Source organism: Rhea pennata, chromosome 5, assembly GCF_028389875.1.
Source record: "Rhea pennata isolate bPtePen1 chromosome 5, bPtePen1.pri, whole genome shotgun sequence".
In the NCBI taxonomy this organism is placed as follows: Eukaryota; Metazoa; Chordata; class Aves; order Rheiformes; family Rheidae; genus Rhea; species Rhea pennata.
The window spans coordinates 9,598,875-9,624,312 of record NC_084667.1 but is presented as its reverse complement, the minus strand read 5'-3'; the positions used below and the strand labels follow the sequence as shown (position 1 = coordinate 9,624,312).

The 25,438-nt window shown below is 37.3% G+C and overlaps 1 protein-coding gene across 1 annotated transcript in view; it reads right to left on the bottom strand.

Annotated features, from left to right (window-relative positions):
• Nucleotides 1–12,949: 12,949 nt before the first annotated feature.
• The window catches only part of SPRED1 (sprouty related EVH1 domain containing 1), a 58,914-nt gene continuing 46,425 nt past the window's right edge, over nucleotides 12,950–25,438 (bottom strand). Inside the window, exons 5-6 of the mRNA XM_062577163.1 lie at nucleotides 19,847–20,005; nucleotides 12,950–14,719 (exon numbers count right to left, since the gene is read on the bottom strand). Of these exons, the coding sequence (XP_062433147.1) occupies nucleotides 14,060–14,719; nucleotides 19,847–20,005 (819 nt within the window). The 3' untranslated portion in view covers nucleotides 12,950–14,059. The remainder of the gene's footprint in view (nucleotides 14,720–19,846; nucleotides 20,006–25,438) is intronic.

The following is a 25,438-nucleotide window of genomic DNA, read 5'->3' as shown; positions in this document are numbered from 1 at the left end:
CAGGAGGAGAAAATATATATTTTCAATTAAGAAGATCAGAGTGTTTTCCTAGATACAACAACTGTGGTAAACATTTATAAAGCAACGACCAACTCTGGAATCAAGAGGAAGACTAACAGCATTAGCTTTATATGCTAGTAGCCAAATTCTTTTCTCACTTAGTGGAATTCTTCCAGGTTTTTACTCTCTAACTTTAGTGAGTTACTCCAGATTTAAACTAGTGTAAGCAGTGGCAAGTTAAAAATACTTGTGCCACAACTGGCCTTGGAAAATACGTTTCTCTGTGATAGACATTAAACTGACTGTAGAGGCAGACAGCATGTCTTGCCCATAGTCGTTTTATATTTGCTTCTTTTCCTCCGTCCTTAAAATGAGTTCATGACTTCATGACTCTGAGAGTAAATACATTCTATAATGAATACACTTTTTATTCAATATTCAGAGGAAATTAAAGTAACTGTTGTATGTAGTAATTCTGCATGGAAAAAGCAATAATAATTATTTGATGAGAGTTAATATGAAGGGCATTCAGTTAATCCTGTGGTCTGAGGTAAATATGGCAGACAATCAAGTAAACCTAATTAATGTCTTAAAACAAAGACAAAACTGCATTAGCCCACCAATTCCTGACTAATCCATTATTTTCTTCAGAATACCATTATATGAGGCTAGAGTAAATATACCCAAACTCAGCTGCATAAATGAATTGTCTGTTGAAAAAGCATGAACAAAGATTTTTTTGCTCCATTTCCATTTTTTTTTTTGGACTGGAACTCAGGATGTAACTTATTTTGGTTTCCTTTTCATTTGAAATAAGAAATCAAGTATTTTTAATGAAACTGTCATGCTGTAGCGGAATTTGGCCCAGCCTTTCAATCTGTGCTCTTGCAAGCAAGTCCTTACTCGTGCAAATAGACCTTTGGAAATGGTTTTGTCTAGCGCCGTTTCTTGCCCGTTGTTCTGCTGCGGGAGCGCTGGGCAGCGGGAGGGGGACCAGGTCGGCGCCGTCGGCAGCCGCGAGAAGATTAGTGAGAGCAGAGAGAAGGGGCACACAACCGTGGTGATAGTAAGGACAGAACATTTCGGTGCACACAGTTAAACGAGAACAGCTTTGCTGCCTTAGGTGCTGCCTTCACCTTCTCCTTCAGTAATCACTGAAAGTGAAGCATCAATAGCTGCGAAAGGCTTCCGAAAAAATAAGCGTAAGGGGGCTTGCTTTGTGAGTTTTCTCCTTTGGTCTCGGTTTTTTGAAAGACAACACGAAGTAAATATACTTAATGTATTGTTATCTTGTATCTTATCTCTGTATCTTATTAGCCTATCTGCAGCGGTACATCCCGTTCATTAAAATATGGAGAACACTGCATCATCTGAATATAGTCTTTCCATGAATACAGTAATATGGGTAGAGATTATCAGATGCATTTTGGACACGACAAGGATATGATGCTTATAAGCAGAGTATTGGAGAGCAACTTTGGCCAAAAGTTCTGTGCTGCCTGATCAGGACTTACTATAAACTTCAGAATTTTTGTTGTTTTGTTTCACACAAATGTGACTATGCTGCACCTTGCTTAACCTTTCTAGGCATTTCAGGCTGTTATAATTTAACTGTATTGCCCTTTTCCTATTAATCCTGTATGTTTCTTTTCTAATGATAAAATATTCTCTACCTTTCTAGCCTCCCAGTTAGATTTATACAAAAATTATCCAACCATTAGTCTTTACTAAGAACTAATGAGGAGAGAACTTGCTATTCAGAAATAAAGCAAGTTAGGGGAGATACGTGCACACAGTAAGGAGATGGCATGGAGTGACAGGAAAAGGGCAGCAGCTTTAAATTAAGAAAGGAAAGTGATGTAATAGTGATTAAACCACACAACAGAACTCCAACACAGCGAATGAGCAATGAAAATAAGGAAATAAAAAGGAGTATTGAACTAGCTCATGAGACATGTTATTACAGTGAACATCATGCAAGCGTTATTTATTTTCCTTAACTTTATGGCCACCTTCAAGGTTGCTATGACAAATGCGTGTGAGCTTTTAATGGAAAGTTTTTTTTTTTTTTTTTCTTCAATCTAAGAAGGCATCCACCAGCTCTCTGCCTACTCAATTTCCTAAATTACATGCCACATAAATAACTTTATTGACACTAGACAAATGTTAATGATAACCATTTATGGGTTAAAACAATTCTGGAAATTTTTGGTGTGCTTCTCTGACATTCCTCCAGTCCATACATTGAAATCTACACTTCTATGTCTAATTATCCAGTTATACAATTTTACCTGAAGAAAGTGCTCACTGGAAATGTGTTGCAAAGTAACAGTATCTAAATAAGAAGTTCCACTGGCTGGACACCTGATCCAGAGATAAATTGAATATATACACCTCCTGCTGGACTTAAGGGAAATTAAGGCTGTTTTTGTAACTAGCCTTTCAATGACATTCTTTTTTCACTGCATTGAAAGAGTCTTATTCACGTGTGACTAAGTGACACTAAATTTTGTGTGCTTCTTAACAGCAGAGGGAGTGACGATGGGGGAAGCACAGCGGGGCTTCTCCATGCAAGTTACAAAAACACTATTATGCGGTTTATTGATTGAGCATTGACAAACTTGGAGGCCTGATATGAGCTGGAATAGGTGCAAGATATCAGCTGGGATGAGCGTACTGGACAAGACAAAGAGGAAAAGTGGAATTGTCTGTCAGCCGACGTCTGAGAGTGAGCTGCAAACAGAGTGCAACAAGGCCGTAGGAACACGACACGCGGGAAGCTCACACGCTTACAGTGACTCTTACCAGGTGGTTATGTAGTAATCCAATTTGTAATCCAACGAAGATTAAACCAGATATTTGGATCTTCGGCAGCATACGAAGCGGGTGAGGGGTTCCCACTTGGCCCTTCAGGATGTTTCAGCTCTTTGGGCTAGGTTAGTCTGGCAGCATCTAAAGCTGTTCAGGTAGGGCTTAGTAATGTACTTAAATAATGAAAATATTAAATGGTAACAGAGTGGGATTACAATGGAACTTCTGATGAACAAAACAGTGTAAAGAAAGTACATGAGATGGGGGCCCCATCTTACCAGACTTTAGCATTTCCAGGGGAATGGATCAATTTCCTCTGCTGGAACCTCAAGCTGAAGATACATTGCCCTCCAACTCGATAACTAAGAATTATGTGGTATTATTGTCTGGAAACTTGATAAATATTTCCCTCTTTTCTGAAGGAGAGAAGAGAGATTTTTGGAAAGTTTTTTTCTCCTAGTTGCTAAAGGGATGATGAGTTGAAAACTCTGTCATAGTCTGTACATCTTGGCACACGAGCACGATTTCGTTGTTGGGATCCCTGATGAAATTTAACTGTCACTGCTGTTATAGCAGCTAGGCAAACTAAAAGCATCGGGAGGCTTCAAGTCACACTGCAGGAACCTGTAAGACTACAAGTGATATCGATCACGTTGCTGTCTGATGTTTGTTGTCAAAGATTCAAGCTTATAACAGGCCTCCTAAAGAGCTGGTCATGACACTGTCAGTAAGAGTCTGAAGCAGCATGCATATGGAGGAGACACTTGTATAAACACCCACAAAGTTGGCGTCTTTCTAATGCTACAGGTGGCAAATAGCGTGAGGAAGATCCCCAGCATGTACATTTGCTGCTCAGGAAACCACTCTGTATAAGCAAACAAGTAATTGAAGAATAAGAAAAAGAATAACTTTCTGGGGTGTATTTGGTGATAGGAGAGGACCAGAATCATCTGGCTGTGGAATTTTTGCTTGAAACATCGAATTCTGCTTCGGCATCAACAGGGAAGCTGATATTTTAGCCATTCCTGCGGTGATGTGCTGTCTTATTTCTCACTCTAGTCCCTTAAAGGCTTGGAAAAATTGAAGCAACCTCACACAGCTCATCTCAACAGAGATGTTCAGCCTCAGCCATTCAATAAATACCTCACCAGCAGCTATTTCACCTGAAGACAAGTGTGAATAAGCCATTTTAAGAGATAGTTCACGGTGTTATCAAGCTGACAGATAAACTGCTGCTTGCTCACTGATATAACTACAAGATACAAGTCTTCAGCAAGCTAAAGCTTTTGGAAGAAACCAAGAGTGTCCACTCAGCAACTCATCATGTGTGAGCACAGTTAAACTTTTAAGCAATTTTTCTTGAATATTTAACATCTATGATTGCTACAAATTACTCTATTCCAATGTATAGTAAACTTGGAGAATGACACCAAGGAAAACATTCGGGAAGAATATTTGCTTCAGTTTGGACTTGACCATTTGACATTGCAAACAAGTTACTGGTAACTGTCATCTAACAATCAGAAACAGAAAAATGTAAGACTTCTCTATTTCAGGTATTGTGTAGGTAGTATGAAAAGGAAAGACTTCTAGAAATCATCTGGGCCTTTAAATAATTCTATATTCTAGGTATGTCCACTGAAACTGAGCAGCACCTGTTGATACCCACCTGCTCTTGACTACCTTTCTCAACTTCTGTAGCAGATCAAGATCCAAGTGAAGTGACAGTCCTTCACAGTCTTCTCTAACCTGTTGCTGTAGGTTATTGAGATGCTGGTGTCCAAAAAAGGAAACAGAACTTGCTGAATAGTATGGTATGCTGTTACCAGCCACATTTAGGAACTTACTTACAATCTGGTTAAGTGACTAACCAAACACATCATCAGCTGGTCAGATACCATGAGAAGAGCTGATCTTCCAAAACAGAGGTATTGTAGTTAGCTCCCAATTACACTATGCAGTGGAAACAGACAAATAAAAATTAATTGCAGGAGGGATTGCTGATGATGATGAGGTGTCATCTGATCGTCCACGTAAATATGCAAACTGAAGTTCTCCTTAGGCTGCATAATAGATGCCAAAACTTCACCATGTCCTGGAACTGGGCTCACTAAACGGTCTGACAGCCAAGACTTTCATCTCAAGCGATGTTGTCTGATGGCACGTCAGTAGCTTTGCTTTTGCAGACATGAATCACTCATGATGTCAACCTTTCCTAAATGACCTTGGCAACACATGGGAGCAGTTTCACTTAAATGCTCTTATGTTCAGTTACCACACACACTATTTTGAATTGGCCATGCTTAAAGATCTTTTCTACAATATACTCATTAATCACACAAAGACCATTTTCAAAAGATACATAACCCAAGAAGAGATCTGTTTACACAGCAGGCTGCAGTTTAACTGTTTATAGACCAATTTTACTTGGTATCTTACACCAAAGTTTTTTAACCTACAGCCTGGTAAGGAAGCCTGCATACGTTAAAGGTTCATTTGCGGATAAATAATGGTAATACACACCATTACCGATCTACCGCATATCACTTGTGAGTTCAAGAGCAAGTATGTGTGGTGTGCTGTCCAGGAGGCCTGCCAAAGACTCAGCTGGGCTACCTAGGGGTTGTCTGTCCGCCGAGGGGGGAAGGCTTCCATGGGATTCTTAAAGGATCAAAAAAGAGATTTACTTTAACTTAAAGATTGTTAAGTGCAAGTGTTTAGAAAGGGAGAAAAGATGCAAATCACGACATCAGGGCCTTATAAAAATCAGTTACCAAGTGCAGATAGCTTTGCATAACACAACTGAAACCTAAACCTTGCGAGCATATTAAAGGTGGCTTTTAGACATTGCTTCAGCAGATATATAATCAGTTACAAATACATGCACTGGACAGTATGCATTGCAAAGTTTAGTTTGAAAGATCTGAAATCACATCAAATGACCTAGCAATATAAAACCCAATGATTGAGCCCATTTTCAAAAAAAAAAAAAAAAAAAAAAATTTAGTAATAACTGTCCTTAACATACTTTTATAAAACAAATCCACAAGCATTCTCATCCTACTTTTGCCTCTCAACGTAAATAAATATTTTTAAAGAGAAGTTGAAGAGAGAATGGAGACAACTGTTGGGCTGAAGCAGTTTCAGCAGATACATACGTGCCACATGTCTAGACAAGGCTAGCTTTAGGCAATGACAAGGTAGGCAGTTATTTAGGAAGGCAAAGTCAGGTTGATAAGGATGGTACGTCCATCAGCTACCAGCCCCCTAAGCAGCTACAGGTGTGAAGTCAGAGCAAGTCTGACAGCGACCAACAGTCATAACTCTGCTGCCTGTGACCTTTGCTCCTGCCCGAAAGATGCTGCTGCAAGATTGGGGAGCGATAGTACGGAGAAGTACAATCAGTCAGTCCTCCTCCACCTTCCCTCAGGCTGCTTCCCACGCTGCTGGAAGTAAAGGCAACGCTGTACTCGGTCTTAGGGGTTTTTGTTTGTCTTGGGGGGGCGGGGGGAATCTATTAACACTACTGTTAGGCCTCAAGGCTTATCTTAGAAATAAGAGACCTACAATTAATAATAAAAAAATATAGGAAGATCATACTGTCAGTGGTCAGAACTAGTGTCAGGCTCATAGAAGTTTGAGTCAGGTCAGAAACATCAGGCTAAACAAATGAGATGGCAGGGAAGAAAACAGAGGCAAAAGGTCCAAAGAGATGAGACACTTGAGCAAATAATCAAGCCCCTTTGGGGAAGACCAGTAGATTAAGAAAAGCTGCACAGGGTGTAAAATCATGAAGAACAGTGCAGGAGAGACTTGAGTTGCGATCAGCATATTATATTATGCTGTGATCAGCAAATTATATTAAGCTGATAAGCCAGAGTCAACACCTCAGAATTGGATGGGGGTAAGCTAGCACACATCAGCCAGATAACGTACCTAAACTGCACTGTTTTGTCAGGTAAAGTTTCCTGAAAACACAGAAAGTGACAAAATTTTTAGAACATTTCCAAAGTCTGTAAGAGAGAAACATGACTAAGACAAACTGGCCATTTTTGATAGTTGAAGTCTATTCCAGCAATAACTTGAGACAAATATTTGCATAAAAACAGGAGGGAAGTTTGTTTGCACTAACATTACTTTGATTTTTTGAGAGGGGCACGAATGGGAATGACTCTTCTCAGCACTTGTCCTCTTACTCTGGCACAATCTAAACTTTGCAGTAGGTGCAGGGTCTGGAAAAGGTCTGGAGGACCTGAATTCTGCTACTAAACTATCTTAAGGTTAGTTAGGAATTCTGGGAAAACCTTTTCCATGCTGAAAGAGCATGTGACACAGCTGTTCAGAGCCTATGCAACCACCAGTGCATATTTTAAAGCTTACTAACAATTGCAGTAGCTCTTCCCCTCATCTCTATATGATTCTAGTACCCATTACTTATGCTGAAGCCTTTCTTCATGAAATGTATTCATATTTTAATAACTGTCAGCACGAAGTATTCTGGTATACTGGTGAAGATTAAAATGAGAATCATTCTATGATAGTTAAAATATTCACACATTAAAAGTAGGATTTGCCTCTAATGAAGAGACAAAATTTACTAGGTGCGGAATAGCATGACTTTGAGACTGCTGTGTCTTGCTTCTCCAAATTCTTCGTTTTCTAAAAAATGAATCCCAGGAGTCGCAGAATCTGGAGATCATCTAGTCCAACTCCTCCCCTGCTCATGGCACAGACAGTTAAAGTAGGTTGCTTGGGTACATGTCTAGTTGGGTTTTGAACATCTCCAGGAACGGAAAGTCCAGAACCTTGCTGGGTAATCTGTTCCAAATACATTAAAGCCTTCTGGGTACAATCTTCATAACCATGATCTCAGAAATGCGAGTTTTCTTCACTAACATTGCTAATAGAGACGTCTATGCAAGTCTGCCAAAAGCTAAAATTATTCAAAGTCTGACCACCACCATATTAGAACAGGGTGTTGGTTGCAGCATCTGGAGAACAGCCAGACTTCCATGTCAAGCAGTTAACTATTCAGACGTGCAGTTCCAGACCAGCACAATTCTCCAGGAGGAGCAGTCTGTGCTATGGCTTGGTAGATTTTAGAGATGGTGCCTATTATGGAGAGTCACGACCTGGACCAAAATAGGCTTTATGTATCTATTCAGGCATCCTATGAGGCTCAAAAGATCCCAGGGAAGTTGGAAGCTGCATGGATGGATGTAATCAGAAAGCTTGAAGTTCCCTGTGAATATTGTATCATTTTGACAACTCACACTGAGTAAGCTGATCTGGTGAACAGAGCCCAGAGGATACTGTTCTTCCTCTGCTCTCCTTCTCCTTTCCCATTATTCCACATACACAAAATTTATCCTTCAATGCACACTGCACATCTTCAGCTTTAGATAAATACTCATTCTTGCATCTCATGCCTCCACCAATTTCCAGACAAGTGTAGTTTAGTTGGATCCCATTGTGTGCGCTGTTATATATGCACACACTCTCCAACCAAGAGTAAAGGCTGGAAATGAGGAACTATTTTTTTTCTCATCCATTTACTTGTTACATCTGTTTGCAAGCTGTTAAATCTCATTATATAGCTTGGTGTGCCTACATGGTGGTTGGTCATGACATAGCCCTACAGACTAAAGTCTTTCCATTCTGATATAGGAGTGCATCGTGATCCAGGACAGTAAGCTAAAGGGTTTGGGAAACAGGGGTATAAAAATACTGAATATTAATTCTTATACAGCAGAGACTAACTGGTATAGCTTTGTGAACTCTTCTTAGAAATGTGCCAACATTACAGCAAATTACAGAACAGTCTGTGGATTAACTTCAGCTCTGGATTTCATTCATAAACACCTGCATTTCAGTTTGACTTACCAGTCAAAAAAAACAGAACACCTTCCATATCCCCACAGCCTTTACTTGCCCTTTTTACTTTTGAAATCGGAAGACTGTACATTATCCACGACATTACAGTGGATCTGACAGAAGTCTAACACTGTTTAAATACTTAATTCTCATAAAACCACATGTAATGCTCAGTCACTTTTTCATATATGGCCCTGCAATCATAAACATAGAAATTGACTGGATGAACAGTAGCAGTCCCACATATAAATCGCTGGAGCCAGTGTCCCCCCAAACCTCTAGTGGGAATTACTTCGTAACTGTAACCAATAAGAGAACATTTGCAAAAGCCAGAGGCAAATGAAATTAGAATTGAGAATAATCCATCTTAAATTCTGACCACAGATCTTCCAAATTACCAAATCCTACAGATTTCTACAGGCTCATCTTCCACTCCATTTTTCTTCACGAACAGACTAGTTTTCCTTGCCTTCCTGGTCTATACCTCATTTTTTAAACTTACAAAAAGCTCAAAATTACACTCAAACATACACATCTTTGGGTGGGGTAGAGTAGGAGCTAGCAGAAGATGTGTTAGATAGCTAATGAAAGCCCAACAAACATGATTTACATAAACAACTCTCGACAGCTCTGTGCTCCTAACCTCCATCGCATGATGGCAAGGACACGCACCGCTATATACACAAAGCAATCTGGTACAAGCACATTTTTGCTTAAAATATTATAGTAACTCTTAAAAAGGGGTTCTTACAATGCAAGATGCAAGTCCTTGAAGTTAATGCAACATTTACGTTCAATAGACCTTAGAGTCATAAAATGATTAAATTAACCTAATAAGCAAGCAGGACGTAACAGCAAAAAGATTACCTGTTTTTATATCTTTTTACTCTGTTCTTGAGCCACAACATTTAGTTTCATATGCACCGTTTTGAGTCATCTCAGCACAGAATGCAAAAAACATATCAATAGTTTCATTTCAAGATAGTTTTAATCAGGTAATTACAGGAAAAAACATTGAAACATTTTCTTTTTAAATGGTATTATCTGCTATGTCAACTTACAAGGATATGATGTAACAAACCAGTTACAAACTTAACAGCATATTTACATTATATACTCAAAGTTACAAGCTATATTCTTATACATAAAGGAAACATCTACGGGATGAATTAACTAAATCATACACCATTTAGTAGAAAGAAATAGCAGTGGAGGTTTTGATGGAAACAATATACACGTGAGGCACTTTGAGGTCATTAGGATGGAAAGCAAATGACACCAAGCAAAGGAAGAAAAATTATGTACAGATTATACTGCAGCTTCAAACCCAAAGGCTGCTGCTTCTCAGAATGCTTCAAGTTCTTAAACTAAACACAACTTTTGCAATTAAGGAAAAGAAGCTTTCAGGGGGTGGAGGGAAAGCTTATGTTTATCAGTGCATCAAAGGAAATGGAAGTTTTAACCACCTAGTTGCTGGACTAACAGTACCATAAGGCATCTTTTAAAAATTTATTATTTTGTTGCCAGCTTCCACCTTGATCTTCATTTTATTAATATCAATGTCTTGCTGTACTGGCCACATACAGTGCCACTAGCTCTGGAAAGATTTACAGTCTAATTTAAAAACTGTTCATTATTTACATGGGAGTTCAACAGTATCCTCCAGGTACCCCCGGAGGGATCATCCTGAAGAGAACACATCTGAAATGGGAACGTTATACTCCAACATGCAGACTGTCTTCAAAATACTTGCTTAGGAGGAAACTGCATCAGTTAAGCCTGTTTGGAACATCTCTCACATGAGCTCTCAAAAGGAATTAAGAGTTTTATGCTCTTAATATGCTCTTTTACTGCTGTTTATTAAACAGTTACCATAGTAACTGCAGGTTATCGTCAGACTATTGCTTTAATCTTGCACACAGCTGCAGGTGTACCCCTTCCTAACAGCCAGGCGGCACGTGCACATACATACACCTGTACAAATCCAAAAAGCTCGACTCCTTCTGCACAAATATCAATACTTCACCCTTTTGCTCCTGAAAAGAAGAGAATGGTATTTATGAGTCCAGTGACAGACTCAGAATTTAATTTCTGATTTCCTATGCCCTAGTGTAACAGCCATTGTACTATTTCAAGAATAACAAAACCTACAATTAAAAACATTTTTATTTTCAATTAATGTGAACATTTAAGAGGCATAATAAAAATCAAGAGTTTCTGTAAGAGTCCAAATTACTGTTTTGCAGATTCACAGCTAAAATTTAATATATTTTTGCAGCTTAAGTACCACACCAACAGCCTGTTAAGTAAGTTATGTACTCCAAGACTATGCCTAAGTGCTTTTTTCCCCAGTAGATGGTGCACTAGCGCTACCACGGATCTACTTCCCTCACTTCCTTTCAAGGGGAAATACTTAAATTTTCACGGTAACTGACGCTTTCAGTAAAATAGGGAATTAATATTCAGCGGTGGTTTCCCAAGGCTTGTGTCTCCCCTTCAAGCAACACAAAGCTCTGCTACTACATGCCTGAAAAACCCCCATTCTGACGTTTGGTGTGGGGAGGGGAGCAGTAAGGATTAGAGAAGGAATTTCTCTTTTTCCCTTCTTGAATGCTGAAGAAAGTATTTCAGAAGAGACAGAGAATTAACTTTACTTGCTGTCAAAAAAAAAGAAAAAAAAAAAAAAAGAAAAAAGAAGAAGAAGAGAGAGAGAAGATGCAAGCATGTAAGAGCCAGTTCTGCAATGGGGCTGCTTAATGTCCACTTTTCATCACTCACCTCGTAGCTGCAGAAGGGGGTAAGGTGTGCATCCTACTAAAAACAACCCTCAGGCAACTACGTATCATCGCAGTTTTCAGTTAACTCAAACAGGACGTGCAGACTCAAAATTCCATCACAAGAAGAAAAACGGAACATATGTAATTTCGTTAGCATTTCTAAATGGATCACGTCTTTAGAGAGTAAAGCAAGAGATGAAGACAGTATTTAAGCAGCAAAGCGGTTAAATGCAAATTGAAAATATTAATGCACACATTCAATAAAAATAAAGTATATACGTTGCATATAAAATACAGTACAGGACGAGGAGTTTCACTATGTTGTATAGTGCTCAGAGGAAATTGTTAAACTCATTTCTTTCTGGAGTATATATACACAGTATGATTCTACAGCATTCTCCTATACAGCCAGCAAGTTCTTTTCTTAGGTTGCTCCTATCTGTCTTCGCCTTGAATTATGAACCTAGCACTTACAAATATTAAATTTTCATTCACAAGGAAAACATTCTTGTTTCAAAGTTGTTTTTAAAGTTAACAGTCTATTCTAGGTAACAAAGTTTAGCTGAAAATGTGTGAAGCATGAAAATCAACCAGAGTAGCAGCTTTCAAATATATAAACAGTAAAAACCAAGATAGCTGCTACAGCCTCATATTCTTGGACTTAAATTTATCCAATCAACTTTTAGTACAAAACTAGAAGCTCTTTCGTAACTTCTACAGTTATCAATATATTTGTCTTCTTTTCAATGTGAAATAATACTTTGAGATGATCTATGTACACAATGTGGTCAATTCAAGCTGTAATATAAATATAAATGTTTTCTTTTAAAAAGTATTTTACAGACAGATGTTATATACATTTGCTCATTTTACTCCTGGACTACAGAGAAAAATTAAAGGCATTGATACATGCAGAAAGAAAAAATTACACAAAATATACTGAAAAATGCATAGAAAAGTGAGAAAAGTCAGTCATGTGCATCTTTTAAAATCAATTAGTTCTTTTGTTTGTTTAGTAACAAGGGTATACTGAGAACAGTCCGTCCCACTCCAGCCAGGATACCAAAGAGGCACTTTCCTTAATGAATGAAGCACTATCTTTTGAGTTTTATATATCTTTAATGAGAAGTAAATGTTTCTTACTTCACAAAATAGCAAAGCATATAATGTTTTAAAAAACTCACTAGGGATTAATATGTTAATTCTTATCTGAAAATTAAACATTTAGTAAATACAAAGCCGTAACAAATCCACAATACAGCAACCTCCCCTGCACACAGACACACATATTCACTCTCTCCCTCCCAACCTCCCTCCAAAGTCACTCAATTAAGAAGTTCACTCCAATTTTGCCTGAGCTATAATTTATTTCTCAAGCTGTCTTTTGCTGCTGTTTACAAATAAACAAAGAAAACCCCACAGTAGTTTTGTTCTTGCCCATTCAAATAAGGAAAGATTGCAGCTCAAAATAATGAAAACAATTTCACTTTTGTTATTAATCTTTCATTTTAATCATAGTACTTGATAAACAGCTGAACAGGATCCTAGTTTAACAGAAGGATAAACAAGAACACTGATGACAACTTGTTACAACTGCCTTAATGTACCTTTTGCTTAATGAACACTTGTATATGTAATAGAGTGTTTTTGGAGGATGCCCCAAAAGAAAACAACTTGCTGGTTGAGCAACAGAAACAACTTCCTTCTGCTATTATGTTTAAATCAAAGTCATTTATATATAAAAATAAATGTTATGTTCTAACAAGAACATTTTAGACAATTACATCTGTGCTTAACAAAAAATATTGGTCACTCAAGACTAGAATAATTAATATTTTAAAGGTTTTTAGATTATCAGAATGTATGGATACAACTCAACACAAACTGTAGCTGAAGGGAAACAGGACTGAGAATATCAATTTGTCCATTTGGAATAAAATGCAACTAAAAACTAATTAAATATTTAAAATACCATCATGGAATGTGACAGTAGATATTGTCCATACCTACTATAACAGAGGGAAGGAAAGTATAACATGTAATAATTCGTACCTTACACATTTAGTTAAATATAAACATTTGTTATTTATACATAAAGTTGCTTCCAAAAACTATTAATAAGTGATTTAGTTGCACTTAAAATCAGCTTCATTTCTCATTTGCCAAGAATTAACTTTTCTTAATCTTAAATCAACTGTCACTAGTGCACTTTTAGTTAAAATTTTCCCCTCAGATAAGTTTTAATTCTTTTTAAAAGAGCCCCTTCACCTAAACCATGAATGTACAAAGTGGCAACAGTTAATCCCTTTTAGTATAATCGTAATTTATATACTCATTTTATAGCCAATAACAATAGGCTTTCCTTTGCAAAAACTCCTTCACAACTTGCAACAAACGCCATGCACTTAAAGGAAATAGTTAGGCATGGCTAGCTCTCGTAAAATGCCAAGGTCTGACAAGTCTTGTTGCTTCTTCCACATCAAGCATCTCTTACATGAAAGACGATTCCCTTCAGCTTGCCAAAAAAGCTTTCACAAACCCAAGTTAGATGCTTCCTGGAAACAAAGATTTTCAGCTCTGTTTGGCACCAGACTGCTTCACCCTGCAGCTTTATGCTTTCCTCCACAGCACCCACATACCTCACCACAGTGATGGCATGCTCTCAAGGGGAGGTAGCAGCACATACACGGAGCAATGAACGACAGCGCTACCAGTGCTAACCAGCGTAAGCAGAACTTGTCATCACTAGTGTCACAGGAGCAAGGATCAGAAAAATCTCCTTCAGAGTCTGACATGCAGTGATAGAGCATGCTCTCTGCGCAAAGCATGCAACTAACTTGGTAGATACATCTTTTAATAGGATCCGGAGCATCTTGACATTTTCCTCTGCCATTATCTTCATGATTAAACCTTTCCTGGCAGTATATACAGCGGGAACGCTCACCATCCTCTTTTCTCCTTTTTGAGTTTTTAAATTTTGATGAGGAAGGCTGAGTTTTAAATACCACAGAACCTTTCGAGTCTTTCAGGGAATTCAACTTAGTTCCATCCCCACATGGGTATAAATAGTCAGATTTTTTATTGTCTGATTTAGAAAATGGTATATTTGAGTCTGCATCATCCCTCTCCAGGTCATTCTTCCACATGTCAGGATGCCTGTAGTCTGCATAACGACGTATCAAAATATCACGAGGGTTTATTCTAACAATTTCGTCTTCATCCTGAAAACTAACATGTCTGATTGACTTCAATGGGACCTGAAATAGCAAGCAAGATAAATTTACTATAGTGAAGTCCCAAATTTATATCTACATACATAGTAAAAAGCTAAGAGTGCAGAATATTTTCCTTTTTTTTTTTTTTTTTTTTTTTTTTAACTTGTACAACTTACAGACCCCCCGATTAGGTAGCCTTTTGCATGACATTAGCACCACGAGGTCTCACATTCTTTTCTAGTATCTCTTATAAGAGCTCTGGGTATTTTGGTATCCACATAAAGCTTGATGCTAGTCTTTGAATTATGCTTAAATTTTAGGTTTTACATTTTACAGTGGCAATGAATTCCACAAACCAATTCTGACTTCCAATTTCAGTGACAATCCACTGCTTTAGGATTAGCTCCCTGATGAACATGAGTAACTAAGGGCTCTAGGGCTCTTTTCTCAAGGAGAAGATTTCCATAGCCTTTATTCCCAATTTAAGTTTTCAAACTCTCTCCAAGTTTGCAGCAAAAGCAAATATTTTTGCAACAATATTCTGTAAAGTTCAGTAGTACGATCAGACAAGTTTCTTAGGCTCAGTTAGTGGTTTCTAAATGCATCTCACCCTTACCTAAGGCACAGTATTTAACTTAAACGGATTAGCTTAGGACACCAACAGGCAAATGGGTGAGTGCTTTTTAAATTCTCTTCTCATAAGGAGCTGACCATAATTCAAGATTTTTTAACCTTAAAAGGCAAGTAGGAAGAAATATGCTAAACACATACAAAACAAACAGTACAGAGATAAGATAGAGCTTCTATTTGTTTCGTCTCATTATGAAAGGGCATGGGGGCATGAAACAAAGTTTTTGAAGGTGGCAAATCCGAAACATCCAAATTGAAAAATTACAGAACTTACAAGGAAGTGTAAGATAGGGGACTGCAAGTGAATGCAGACTGGGAAACACATGGCAATGGTGAAAAGTGTCAAGTACAAATCAGCAACAGTCACAACACAGCAAAGAATCAGCTGCTGAATGTTACCAAAATGACATTACAAACTGACTTTTAAAAAAAGGGTGCAAAATAATGATAGGATAAAAGTTTGGGACGCGTATGGAAGGAGCTCCCCATATATAGCAGGTAGTGCAGCAAAAAGCTAAAGTCTCAGTATGTCCTGGTATTCCTACCTTGCAGATCGCCTTACAGGGTAGGAAAATAATTGCCTATTATAATGGGAGCTGGAATATAATGGAGCTTCCAGTCAAATTCCACATTCTCCTACTGTCAACTGCAGTCTGCCAACCATTTCCAGAAGAGGCTGAAAAATCAATCCCTAACCTACTAGCCTTACAAATTCCTCCAGAATTATAAATGACTTGGGAAGACATCTTGCCCTCTGTGTCACTGCTTTGAGTATTTACCTTGTCAGTACTGATCTAGCTAATGAGAACTAAGATATCCCCATTCCACAGAGAAGGAAAACAGTTGAACTACATGTTTTTAAATATCTTGCAATGCAAAACTAAGTACTATTGAAGATGATGGTTTAAGTTAACAGGTTTTATTTCACTTTGCATGTGCTCCTATTATACTGAAGTCTGCATGCCTCACTTTCTGGGTAGGAGGTGGAGGAGAGCTAACCTCCAGCTGTGGAAGGCGAAGGAAAGCTTCTTAACACATGCTGACTTCTGATTACATAGGAATATCTGTAGCCTATTCCAATCATGGCTTCCTTGTTCGGTAATTCTTGTATGATACATTTTAAGGACAGAATTGTAATTAGAGCTGCTTTGCCCTGGAAGTTTTAACTGGAGTACACTAATGAGAACAATTTTTTCTTGGCTCCAATCTATACAGTTGGACTTCCACAAAGTCTAGAGGATACAGTGTAGAGAAAGGATGTATCCTATCCAGTCAGCAGCACACTGTTCTTTCATATTTCCACTTCCAGGCTCTGATGAGGAAGTGTTTATGCCCCCCTCTTCGCTTATGAAGCCAAAGTGCCTTCAAATGCTACTACTCTGTTTTCAAATAGAGAAAGGACCTGTTGCTTCAGCATCAGCAACTAGTTATGGATTATTGGAATTTTTGAACTGTCAACAGCATAAACTTAAGGAAAAAACTGTTTAAAAACATCATTATGTTTCCATATGTTACAGGCATAGAAGTTCCTTACCCCATTGTCCACACAGAATACTAAACATGCATTTAATAAATCCTCTCATTAAAAAACATACAAAACCTCAAACCAAAAAAAACACACTCCCCAGCTCCAATCTCCCAGACAGCTAACAGACAATAAAGAACACTAAAAATACTCGTAACTATAGAATGTGACCTCTCCTCAATCTTCAAATGCTTTTTAAGGATAACAATGCATACATAGAGCTCTTTTTTCCCCAAATCTCCAGTAAATCACCTTCTACAATGTTTAAAGGTTGATTTGTTAAAAAAAGGTAGCATTCCATTCTACATGAATACAACATTAAGAAACCAGTGATTAAGAAAACAAAGGGAAAATACTGAAAAACAAGCAAACAGGAGAAATGTTTGAATTCAAAGCTTTATTATAAATAAAGTGTTTACATCTTGGGTGTTTCATAAGTCCTATATGAAAGCATTAAGTACATAAAACCTTCAAGGTAACACATAACCCAGATTCAGTTAGGTATAAGTATCAGCCAAATTCAACAGGAGGAATGGGCAGAAACTGAAGCACAGGCAGTTCTGCCTGACCGTGAGGGGGAATTTCTTCCCTGCGAGAGTGACGGAGCACTGGACCAGGTTGCCCAGAGAGGTTGCGGAGTCTCCTTCTGTGGAGACCGTCAAGGCCCGCCTGGATGCAACCCTGTCTACCATGCTCTAGGTGACCCTGCTGAGCGGGGAGGTTGGACTAGATGATCTCCAGAGGCCCCTTCCAACCTTACCGATTCTGTGATTCTATGAATGCACATAGACCCCTGATCATCCAAAATTATAACAGCCTAGTTAGTCAGCCTAAGGAAAGAGAACAGCCTCTGTGCTGGAGCAGGAAGTGAGGGAGAGTATTATATCAAATTGAAATTCTGGAGAATCTAATTACAAACATAACTAACCAACTAGAAATTTGGCAAAAATTTGTTGACATAGCTGAAATTGCACCTTACTTGAATGGGAAGACCTCTGAACAAGACATGGGCATTTAGTCAGTACTTCACTGATGCCTCTTAAAAAAAAATGGGTGTACCTGGCTGTGCTTAACTTCCAGCTCCACAATATGAGGACAACAGTAGATGAATATAACATTACAAAGTATTAAAATTAACTTAAGCACACACCGCTCTATCAGAAGTGGAATATCTGAGGGACTTGGCTACGTTTTAATAACTTACAGCATTAAAAGTAAGGATTTGTACTGTCATTAATCACTTAAGATAAACTTGAGCATTTATTTGTTGTGTAATTCAAATAATGAGCACAGTAAGTGTTCAAACCTATTTATACATAATTAGAACAAAACTGACATTTACCTCAAAATCTGCTGTGCCACATGGTCACACACTTGGAGCTCAGTAGAGATAACAGTGCATACATATATGGAATATGAGATTTTGTTGACTTGCTTACATTCTAAAGATACACTACAGGACTATGCAAAAAAAAAAAAAAAAAGGAGTGTGGGGTGCAATTGGCGCTACAATATGAGAAAAATTTTTAAAGAACTTGGTATCTGTTGAAGTCTCCATGGAATTTCCCATAACTTTAGTGTACAGGAAGTGAATTCTAGTATTTTTCATTTTAAAGGAAGTTCTTCTGTTTAGTTTTATGACAGGCAGTACCCAGTATACCACAACCCAGATTACCATTTCCTCTGTAGCCAGTTTTGTATGTGCTCTTGAAGCATACAGGCAATTTAGGCTGCTGTGCTTTTCCTTAGACCTCAACGAAGACTAGGAGCACACTGGTTACTGTAGCCGAGCAAGTAAGTGTCAACCACAATATCCTAATCACCCATATACTCTTATCCTTGAAAAATTTTTAACTCTTCGCAAGTAAATGGGAAGATGGAAGAATATGCATCTCCTAACAAAGAGGATAACAACAAGTGAGGTGACTTATACAAAAAGATAGTTGGAAGAGATCCATAATTAAAATTCAGAAACTCATAATTTCAAGCTTTTTGGTTGGTTCTCCATATAACAGTTTACTACTTTTGCACAATAGAGCGGTTACATAGGAGCTGATAGTGACTTGGACAGAATCCTCTTTCTTTGCAAGAATGATTGAGTGTATTAAAAACTTTTTTTCAAGGAGTAGAACTATTTTCTGATGACATGTACACAGCTACTTGAGAACTTTTACTTTCCTTTGACTTGTGGCTTTAGGCTTCTTCTAAAAAGCTTCCCATGTGCTTGCTTCTAAGCATGAGGTCCTCTAATCAATTATTACCTGACTCACTAGTAAGTCTACTTCTACATTCTACCAAAACTCTCAGTTCTTTAACACTTACAAGAAAGTAAAATGTATATTGTTAAAGGAAGAGCTTTAATGTTAGCTTTCCAATCTAATGTGATGTAAATACAATCTCTTTTGAAAACTCACAGTACATTGGCCCGCTTTATGTTAATGTTCTTTTCCCCTTTAAAAATCTGTTCACTAATAGTTTAATACCTTTCATGCATAAATGATATGCAGTTTTCCTTTCCATATCAAAGCATTCTATTTTAGTTCAATAGGCAGTTAGAAACCACAAACAATGTTTCACTGAAAATATTTAGCAGAAGCACCCCACTGTATAGTGCATCCAAAAATATCCATTCTGAAGATGCATTTCAGTATTTCTAATCAGACCACTTTTAACATACATGTAACCAAACCAGAGACCCTGGCCAATTACATTTTCTAAACAGACAAATGATTTCTCAAAGCTACAAATACAGAAATTGGACTTCTTCAAAGAAGGTGAAGGACTATTATTTATATAGTTTGCTGCACTAGGGCACAGGCAAATACCTTCACTAAGCTTTACCTCTGCCACAATAATAATGCTTTAGTATTTCATCTGCAAAGCTAGTTGAAATGCTTGCATCTCAATGCTACAACATGGACTTGTAGTGAAAACACTCTTTTGCCAGAAACTAAGGACCAGGCAATTAAAACAATGAACAAAACAAAAATCACTTCTTTTGTTGGTAGTCTTACCTGGTTAGGTTGACTAGGAAAACAGGCTCTCCTTGAGTTGAAATCCTCAAATGTTGAAGGCCTTAAATTTGAACTGTTGTAAGGTTCACTGGTTACTACAGTTTCATGTTGGAAAAGGTGATCTTTCATTAATGAACTTGAAGTATTATCTTGAGTAGCCTAGAATACATAAGAACTTGGCTTTATCTTTGAAATGATTTTGCATTTACACAAAAAATATCAAGTTCATATAAAAATGTATTAGTATTCTACATGTGTTAGTGGCATCCATAAACACAGTATTAAAAAAGTATTTTTAAAAGTGGCCATAAAAAATAAGAGTTCATTCTCTGCAGAGCATATACAATTCAGGCATTAAGAGATACAGGCCTCTCAGCTCACTTGCTTACCAAATCAGACACGAGAAACCTCATTAAGGAACAAGGGGTTAACCCAGTCTCTAAGATTATGTTCTCTCTAACCATCCATGAGGCTGTCAATATTTACCAACTTAAAATTGGACAAAAAAAAATCTAAGGCAAACACTAGTCTGATCTTTTAATAAATTATAAGGCAAGATCGCTTAACAGATCAGCTTCAAATACCAGAAAGGAAAGGAAAGTCAGTTTCAGCATATATTGGTTCAGTTTAAATATCCAATTATAGCAAGTGTGTATTAAGCAACTAATGACTGTCTTTCAAATTAAGGTTACATCAGGCAATTGGATACAAAATGAGACCACGCAGCAATGTATAATGAGATATTTGCAGGATGTATGCTATTCAGAATAAAATAGTGGAAAAGGAAGTGTTTTGGTGGAACATTGGCTTGTAAGTGCAGATGACCAGTTCTCTGAAATGAATACAAAAAACAAACAGTTTGACTCTTTGAAGTTTAAAAGACAGGGATATATATAGGATACAATGGATCATACTGGTATGAATCCCATAAGGCTGCCAAAAACATGTACCATACAACATTTTATTTGTACTGAGACACACTGTAAAAGTTAACTGGCTGTCATCATCTGATAGCACTGAGCAAATACTGGCATTACCCAACTTCTAGTAATGTGAATGTTTTAGTTTTAGTCTAGAGATTTATTATAAGGATTTGTATGGATCAGGAAAACAAAGGTGCAAATAGTAAAAATTACTGCAGAAAACTAACAGAGGCAAACTGGAGATTTTGGCAGGTTCAGCACTAACACTGAGCCATCAGCTTTCAGTTATCAAAATAGCTAAAGGAACTTATTCCAGGATTACATCAGCACCTGAGGCATTTAAAAGCCTCTTGTATCAAGTTTTAAGACATCTAGATAAAGCTGCGCTGCTTCTAATCTTTGAGAGAAAAGAAATTAACTCATCCCTGAGAATTTATGTAATGTTCAGAAGCATTCTGAGTGGAAGAACATTAAAACTGAGTAAGATGAAAAGTGCCAAATCAGCTTTAGCAACGAAGAACATATAACCCATGAAAGGAAGATGATAGCTCAATCGGATCAAATTCAGTTGAGAAATTGTAAAGACAGGTAAAACTCCAAATAAAACTACTTTTCACCACTCCTTGAGCTTGGAAACACTATTAACCAATCAGCCCTGCATTTGTCAAAAATATTTTTTTTTTAGTTAAACACTATTAGGAAAGAAGTACAAAATAACATTATAATGACTAGCAAGAATTTGATTTCAGAGAGGTATACATATCTTGAGAACAGAAAGCATCAAGTATTAGTGAAACATCAAACATCCTGCCAGCTGCCCTCTTGCAGGAACACTGCCCAACAGTGTGAATAGCTTCCAAAACACTGATTTAACCACAGCAGAACTGCCTGCACTCAGAACGAAGATGAAACACTTGCAATTACTTTTGGTTTGAGTGATGTTATAAACAGCTTCTGCTTGTAAACGTTTAAGCTAACAATACATTGAACGAACAGCTAGAAGCCATTTTAAGGAAACCACAGTGAAAAAATACTATCTAACCTTAAAATCAGTTGGGACCCCCAGAGCACCTATGAATCTGAGTGGTCCAGAGAAAAGAACAGGGAACTGCAGAAATGACTACTCCTTCCTTCCTGCCGCGGGCAGCGAGGGGGGATATTTGCCCACAAGCCTTGCTCATGGGCTTGCACTGTCCCCGCAGGTGATTCACACCTTTTTCCTCCTCAAAAAGGAACCTACGTGATAGAGGACAGGGAGCAAAAGGACACACGCACACGTGTGCACGCACTCTCTCCTTGGTAGAGAAGAGGAACATCATCCAACAAGGGACAAAGGCTCCAAACACCTATTGCAGTGTTAATTAGCAGTGTCAGATACTGATGTATACTGTGTAAACCTTCGTCTCAAGTAAGCTTTTGTGCCCTATATACACCAATTATAAAGGAATGCTTTTATAAGAATTCCACCACAGATTGAAGCCAATCAACTTACTCCAAGGACAGATTTAGGGTTGTCAAGACAGAGAAATGTAATTGACCTTGTAAGATAAGAACTCAGTGACAACTGTTCAAAAAGATACATATTCATCTTACCAACCTAGATATTATGGAAAAACAGATACATGCTAATTTTCCCCATTTAAAAAGAAGAAAAGTAGGAAAGACAAGAAGAGGAAGAGGTGATCTAGGATTCTAATTTAGCCTACGTGTATTTGTTATTCACAGCTATAAACACACCAAATGAATATCCTGAACTCTGCATTTCTAACTGCATCTAAAATAATAGTTTAGATACAGCCAAACCACATTTATTAGTATCAGAAAGGCTTTCTTTGGACAGACACTTCCTACTCCAATGTAGTATTTTATGACAAGGTTATAATTACGGATTTTAAGGTGTTTATAATGGAAATACTGACAATCCAAAGAGAGGCCCTAGAAACAAAACTACTATTGTATTGAAAGTGCTTTTAAGTAAAAAGCAAACATATAAAGTTTAATTCTTGTGGAAAAAATGCATATTAAATATACAGAATATTACACACAAACAAATGCACACATTCCCCTTTTCTACTGTCCAAAGCAATTATACCGCCCACATTCAATATCCTTTAACCACAGCCTGCAAAGTACAGTACTGGCATAGGTTACTTTACAGATGATACTGAATAACCTACGCCAGTTTTTAATGCACAACGGAAATCTGGTTTGCTCCCAGCTGCTGGTATAATAATTACTGTCCTATGGTTGCTAAGAGATACTTTGACTTTTTTTCCAAGACTACTAAAACATTTCTGTGCACGCAGGCAAAAGGATGCTGGGTAAAGCAATAAAATGACTCCAGCTGTAGCTCTCCAGCAGAATTCAAAGCCAGATGACAGCTGTAGAGAAAATGAAAACCAGACTGAGCTTCTCTTCTTCAAATTTTCTCTCCTCACTTCTCTCCTTCTCCTAGTTTGCCAGTTAAGTCTGGGAGACAATTCAACATTGTTCTGCAAACACTATTAAAAATGTTCTGCTGTAAGGTTGAATGATTACACAGAAGGATGGATGAGAGACTACATTTCCGTTGCATCCTAATTCTTGTATTTACTTCCCACGAGGCCTGAAATTCTGCTGTTTGATGTTGAACAAGAAGAGCTTTTCTTTCCCCACCTTTTTAAAAAAAATTGTGAATAAACGATACAGGTTTCAAAAACATTTAAATATCCTCCTTCTCTTTCAGTTACTTCTAAAACTGACGGAGCAATTACTTTGACTTAGCACGGAACTATAACAATCAGCTATGTATTTCTGACACAAACTGAAATATTACCCAGAGTGGTGTGAACATTTTATACAGTTTGAAGGAAAAGAAAGTATTTCACATGCTTGTTACTTCTTTCAAAGCTGTTCTACATGAATATATAAAGAACACCAGAGGTGACTAGGGGATTCCAAAAAGGGGAACTACTAAAATAAAACAGAAAGCATAACTATAACTGTTGAAGTATAAGAGAGAGATGTAAACAGCCTGTTATGGATACTGACGAGGGGGGTAAAAAAAAAATCTATTCATTTTTGAATACTACTCCACCAAAAAGCCTTATTTAATAAACCTTATAGAATGTTAATGTATATATTAAACTTATTTTAATTGGTAATACAAATCAATACTACTTTTATTTCTAGAAACTACACAGTTAATTTACATGTACTGCCTACTGTTAATCTTTATTGCTTGTACAGAGGAAAAAGTACATGATAAAGCACTGGTGTAATGTGTAAATTATCTCACAATATCAATTATTTCAAAGTCAGATTATTCTATAATGTCAAATTACTTTTTGTTTAAATAAAACTTGGGTAAAGCTTCATTTGTAGACAAAATAAATTGAATTCTCATTGAATGGTATACTTATAAAAAGGTACATGAACCATTTATGTCCTCCTTGCCTACATCAAAACCACTTAAGGCAGTGTTTAAGTTGAAGGCCTTTTCCTCTCCGTTTTGGCATAGCCCCAGCCATACCTATTTCTGAAATAACAAGCTAGGCAAACTTCCCCCCCTTTATAATTTACCAGATTTCATTTTTCTTCTGCCAACAGTAGTAAACTGAAGAGCAGAAATGCTCCATTTCTTATTATTCAGAACTGTTAAAAAGTGCTGGTGGCCTCCAAATTACACTAATATGTCTGAACCAACAAACATTGGCAGAAATTAAGGCTCAACTACTATATCACTACTAACCACGTAAAAATATCTTAAATGCATGGGATATAGATTTTCTTTACTTAGATTTTTTTCTAGGAAAATTCTTGATTCTATTTTTTCACATTTCTCAGTTAAGCTAGATCAGTTCTACAGCAAGAGGTTTATATTTGACAGCAGAAAAGATGAGCTAGTATTTGAACGAATTGGATAAGCTGCTTTTCTACTGCATCAGAACTCTTTTTATACCCCAAAAAAATTGAATTTCCTACTAAAACAAATTCCCATTTGTTGTTTGTAAAACAACCCCATATAGATAAATACATATACATATACATTCCCCATTTCCTTTTACAAGCATTGCAGGTATAGTCAGTTAGCTCTGTGCTAACCTATTTATGTGTTTATTTCAGATTAATCTTGTAAGACTACAGGGTAATTAACAACATGAGCAATTTGCACATAGTTTGTTCACTTAACTATCTGTTATTTTAATCATTCAAGCAAGCTCTAAGAGCAATTATGAACATCCTTGAATGTTGTTTTATTAAGATTTTATCATTATTTTTGAGTAATGGAGCATTTGAAGAAGCTAAAAAGCTATGTCTTCTGAAAATGACACATTTCACCTTCAGTAAGGATGCTTTCTTTGTGAGATTCTGTTTAAAGAACATAAACAAATCTAGTGACCCAAGATAAAATGTTGTGAGCAAAATACTACCCTAGAAAGCACAAGGTGAATTTAGTTTTTGGATCTGCATTTAAAGTGTCGCGAACGCGTCTAAGGCAATTGCTGTGTTTTTCTCTGCTAAATTTACGAAACGTGGTAATACCTTCCGCAGACAGGCCTTGAGGAGCAACAGCAACGTGCCTAACCATGGGTCAGAAGATTGTGCGTTCAGATACATGTTCAGATACTGCCTGGATCATTTTAGTTGCTCTTTGTAGCACAGAGCATAACCAGCCAGAAGAACAAGT